This window comes from Asterias rubens, chromosome 13, assembly GCF_902459465.1.
Source record: "Asterias rubens chromosome 13, eAstRub1.3, whole genome shotgun sequence".
Taxonomy (NCBI): Eukaryota; Metazoa; Echinodermata; class Asteroidea; order Forcipulatida; family Asteriidae; genus Asterias; species Asterias rubens.
Genome location: NC_047074.1, coordinates 4,414,934 through 4,420,394, shown reverse-complemented (window position 1 = coordinate 4,420,394; position 5,461 = coordinate 4,414,934). Strand labels below are relative to the sequence as shown.

General features: G+C 42.0%; 1 protein-coding gene across 1 annotated transcript; it reads left to right on the top strand.

The window, feature by feature from the left end:
* The first annotated feature begins 330 nt into the window (after window positions 1-330).
* LOC117298998 lies at window positions 331-5,254 on the top strand. Its single transcript, XM_033782401.1, has 3 exons — window positions 331-536; window positions 3,265-3,464; window positions 4,689-5,254. The coding sequence occupies exons 1-3, from the start codon at window positions 480-482 to the stop codon at window positions 4,954-4,956; spliced, it is 525 nt and encodes a 174-aa protein (XP_033638292.1). The 5' UTR covers window positions 331-479; the 3' UTR covers window positions 4,957-5,254.
* The last annotated feature ends 207 nt before the right edge of the window (window positions 5,255-5,461 follow it).

Genomic DNA, 5,461 nt, shown 5'->3' with positions numbered 1-5,461 from the left:
CCTGTTCTTGGTTGCCTTTGGGGTGTGGGAAAGGAATTGAGGGTAGTCGACTAGGCCTATTCGGTTTTATTTTGAAAATGAACATCAATTTTTGCAAAAGATAGATATACCCACCTTTAAGCATAACTGGGAGCAGGAAGACAGAAAGTTCACTGTGCTTTTTAGTTGGCACGAACCCGGATCTCAAGGGGTTAAGAAAACGGCCCCATGCGTGACAAGCAGTAAGTGGTATCTAAAACTGCTATTTATAAATATAAGGGTTTTTTGTGGGAAAAGAAACTTTTACTGTGAAAAAAAAAAAAAATTTGCTCATGTGTTTGCACTACTAAAAAACAGTCTTGAAAGTGTATATAAAGAGGCTCAGGGGGCTCGCCCAGGCACTGTTTTGACCGTGAGCTGTCGCGTTTGAAAACAGTTTTCAAGTCATTGTCGTGAGAGAGATTCCCCTGATTTCGTCGGTTGTTCGATCATCTTCTGCCATGGCTCTACGCATACTTGCAGTCTTGGCGGTACTGACACTGGTGTTGACCAGCTGGGTGAGTTTTTATTTATTTATTTTTTTAGAATTCTTTTAGACCCAATGATTACGAAGCCCAACTTGAGCATTCTGACTCGAAAGATTGGCAGTTGCGACCGTAAAAAGATAGAAATTTGCGGCCAAGAACTATGATTATAAGTGGTGCGCATGAATTTTGGCCTATGAACTTTAAAGGCAGTGGACACTATTGGTAATTACTCAAAATAATTATTAGCACAAAACCTTTCATAGTGACGAGTAATGGGGAGAGGTTGATGGTATAACACATTGTGAGAAACGGCTTCCTCTGAAGCGCCATAGTTTTCGAGAAAGAAGTAATTTTCCACGAATTTGATTTCGAGACCTCAGATTTAGAACTTGAGGTCTCGAAATCTACCATCTAAACGCACACAACTTCGTGTGACAAGGGCATTTTTTTCTTTCATTATTATCTCGCAACTTCGATGACCGATTGAGCTCAAATTTTCACAGGTTAGTTATTTTATGCATATGTTGAGATACACCAACTGTGATGAAGGCTAGTCTTTGACAATTGCCAATAGTGTCCACTGCCTTTAAGCATAGAGTAAGGATAAGTTTATGTACGGCTGGCGGTATTCATCTTTGTGTTGAATGAAACTGCAAAAAAAGGCCAGATCTATGTTGCTTTTGTTGAAGTGAATACAAACCATCCTTGTGCTGTATACGTTTTCAAAACGACGCACCTCTACATAATTTAGGCCTATTCACCGGTTCGTTAAATCGTGGTACCTCTTCTTCAATTCTGCAGGCACACTGTATGGTGTCTCTGTACCAGAAGGCTGCAAGCAAACACAATTTTTGCTCCTGAAAAAAATGTGTGCCATTACTGTAACATTTTTGCTGCTATAGAATCACCACAAAGACATGTTTTCCAGTTGTTATTTCCCGTTTATAAATACCTCAGACAGTTTCGCTATTCCTATTGGTGGAGAGCGCGTCACGTGGGGGTGTACAAACTTTTGATAATGACCAGTGTTTATAACCAGCTGGCTTCCGCGTAATCTAAGCGCGCGCGCGTACACACAACCTACGCACATCGAACAGATTATTCACAAAGTTTTTGAAAACAATATTTCAAACCTCGATCTTTCAATAACAATATACCGATTGCGCTCCGTGCGTCGCGTGACCTATAGTGATTGGACATAGAGTTATGTTTATATTTAACAACTTAGTTCATTCTGTGGAGCAAATCTATCTCGACATCGAGGGATTGCTTATATATAACTCTATGGTATTGGATGTAAACAAACATGGCGTACTGCATACAAACGTGGGTTATAAAGACATGATTACTGTTGCAATTTGTGACTCAAAAAGGGACTGAATTCTCGAAATCATTGAAGAATATTCCGGAGTTTGTAACATGAGACCTTACGTTTGAGCACGGAAAGTGTGGTTTAACATTGCCCTCATTGTAACAATTTTCACCCTAAAAATATTTTATTAGAAGGGGTAGCTGTCAGCTATGAGTCGGACAACTTCGCGATCTCCCTTATCACAGCCCAACTTCACGCCGTGCACAACGCAAAATCCACGGCGCGTGAGCTGGCTCAAACCTCAGTAATTTACGTAGTCTAACCATACTCTCCAAAGAAACCTCTTTCACAGTAGAATACTGGGAACATCAAACTTAATGTGATTTAAATCAATGCCACAATATTCAGCTTTATAAAAAAGGGCTCCGTTTTTAGTTAAAAGTTTTATTTATTGAAAATACAGCCAATTATGGTCCATCGGTTCGAGTCTTCCCATGTCTTTACTGTGTAGCTGTGTTTTTCTATACCCACTATAGGTCACGTGATCACATGTAAACATTGGTAGCGCGATCGGTCTATTGTTAAAGTGCCTATAATGGGAGACTTTGGAACGCTAGGTGGCAGCAGACTCACCAGGTAAAAATGTTATTGTTTACGTAGTTCTGAGCATGCGCAGATTATCGAGAACAATGGATTTTACCTGCTAAGTCTGCTGCCACCAAGCGTCCCAAAAGTCTATAAAAACGCGTTTGTTATGAAATTATTGGAATGACGTTTGATTAAATACAATCATGTATGATGATCCACACAAAGTTCCACTGACAGTGCATGTTTTCCATTTCGTGAACTCACGGCCAGCCATTTTGTTGAACCAAATTGAAGACTAATTTACGAAAGGGGGGACAGTGTTACACAAAGTAAAAGGAGAAATCACACTATTTTAAGGTGGCATTGAGTAAATAATTGCTTTTCAACCACCATTTATATTCCATATCAAACGCTTTTATAACCCAAACTCATCCGCATCCAGGGAACGTCGCAAACGCGGAAAACCGATTAAATTTTCGCGCCCATTTTGTTTGACATACCCCCTGTGCATATCGTTTGCCTTCTCTGGTACTGGTGATAAACCGTGACGTCATTCCTAGAGGAATTTTTTTCCGCACCTAGAGGATGGGAATGACTTCATAATGGGAGACTTTTGAACGCTAGGTGGCAGCAGACTTACCTTGTCTGCAACCTAGCGTTCGAGAGTCATGCCATGCTCCCGCTAGCAAACACAGACCAGAACTTATGCAGTTTTATGCTTTACAAAAAACACCTTTTTGTGTTTACTACTGAAACATTGTACACAGTGTGTTTAATAACAAAAACATGCTACAACTACGCATGACGTGAAATGCTACGTTTCCAAAGCAATGTTAAAATCATATTACTTTGTCACAGGTTGGCACGGCAGAGGCGCAGCGCAAGCCACCAAAAACCATGTCCCAAAAAATCGCCGAAAAGGCGAAGGAGTACGCAGATGCAGGCAGGACTGATTGGACATATGCAGCTTATAACTGGTATACTGGGAGCGACGCGTACAAATGCAACATATTTGTGGCAGATGTGGTTAAGGCAGTCGGGGGAACAGTCCCGCATAGGTAAGACATGGACCACTCAGCCCAAGCCCCCCCCCCCCCAAAGATAAAAAAAAAAGAAAATATAGGAAAAAGCCGAACTAATTTTTTTTTCAGTCAATCTTACTTTCAATCCCCATGATTGCTGGCCAGTGTTGCTTAGCATAATACATTTTGTTATAGGTATGTGTAGTATTTTGTTCAAGACTTCCCAGAGTCCGTATATGGCTACGGCTATCAGAACGGCTAAAGAACGCCCTATTTTTAAAAACATGATGGTTCAGTGATTTAGCCGTAGCTGTAGCCGTGGCTCCCTTGAGACTTTTAGTCACTGTAGATGGCAGCAGACTTACCAGGTAAATCCATTCTTCTTGGAAATGTGTGGCAAATACCAATTCCGCAGGCGCTAACTGTTGAATGAGGTGCATGCTGGTCTAGTTAGGGTGCGTTCGATTAGCTTCCCAGGGTCGACCCCGGTGTGTGGCGTTTTTTTTTTTCAAGGACGAACGTGAGCAAATAATTACCCACGTTCGTCCTGGAAAAAAAAAACCCGCCACACACCGGGGTCGACCCAGGGAAGCTTAACGAACGAACCCTGTGTGGCAAATACCAAGTCCGCAAGCGCTAACTGTTGAATGAGGTGCATGCTGGTCTAGTTAGTAATCAAACTAGACCATCATGCACCTCATTCAACGCCACAACGCACATACCGAGTATTTGCGATAAGGTCTAAGGAAGTTTACCTGGGAAAGTCTGCTGCCACCCAGCGTCCAATAGTCCAACTACCAGGCCGACTCATTCATAGAGACGGGGTGCGTTTTGGCGGTCGTAACCAATAACTGTTTCGGTCAGTGGCCAGTGCTTAACCAATGGGCAACTCAACCGAAACAGTTATTGGTTTACGACCGCCAAAACGCACTCCAGGTATTTGCTTTTCAGAGCCAGTGATTTCATTGGATCCATTGATGCCATGGATGAACATGCAGTGGCGTTTCTTCCGGGGCGGTGAGTCGGTGCGCGCGCTGTCGGTGAATTGGCCGCGGTGTGTGTGAAAAGGAAACGAGAAACGTCTTGCACCAAGACTAGATTCGACTGTGTGTGAAATGAATGTAGGTAAAAGGAGAAGTTGGACGAGAATTGACCTAAGCTAGAGGCTGGCCACTCTTTGGCGCTTTTTTATTCACGAGCCTCGAAGTGTGACGTCAGAAGGCTAACTCATTCATTGATTCCAACTTCTTATATATTCAGATGGTGGGGTATGTCGGGCCCTATCGGTGCAGGGGAGTGGGGCAACCCAAACTCCACTTTATTGACAGAAGCGCCGTGCTGGTCGTATAGATCGTCTCCGAGTGAAGGTTACGTCATCGGAGATGGAAGACACGTGGGAATTGTTACCGGGTCGAGAGAAACAACCAGTGCCATGAAGACCGAACTTGTGTCCAACGACTGGGGTTTTCGCTCTTTTGGATCTGGAAGCCGTTCTTCTATGAAAGCATACTGGAAATACATTTGTTAAAAGTATCAGACTTACAGCGCCTTTTGCGGGGGTCTAATAGTCACTTTTACCACCCGATGCTATTTGCGATCAAAAAGTATAAAACAAAAAAAATAAATAAATCGTAATTTACATGTGTGTCGTAGAAACATCGAAGCTAAAAGTGGGCTTGGTTTGTTGCATAATGTCATTATAATTTACATTATACTAGTTTGGAAGTAGAATTTTTTAATACGTTACCAATACTAAAATAATTATTTAGTTTCCTTTAAAGTCACCTGGAAGTGGTATTTTTTTTAAATAAAGCTTTTGTCACTAATATATGTGTTTTGATGAGTGGAATGTGAAAAAACAGTTAGCTAAGGTTTTGAAAAATGAGTTCTTATGTTATTTACAAATTTAAGAGTAGACCCCGACCCGAGAGGGCGCTGTTCGTGACGTCAATCGAGGCAGACTTAGCCTGTAATGCGTAGAGTAAACATTTTTTTCCGGCAATGCCGACCAGGTGTATTGCTGTTGAATGCAG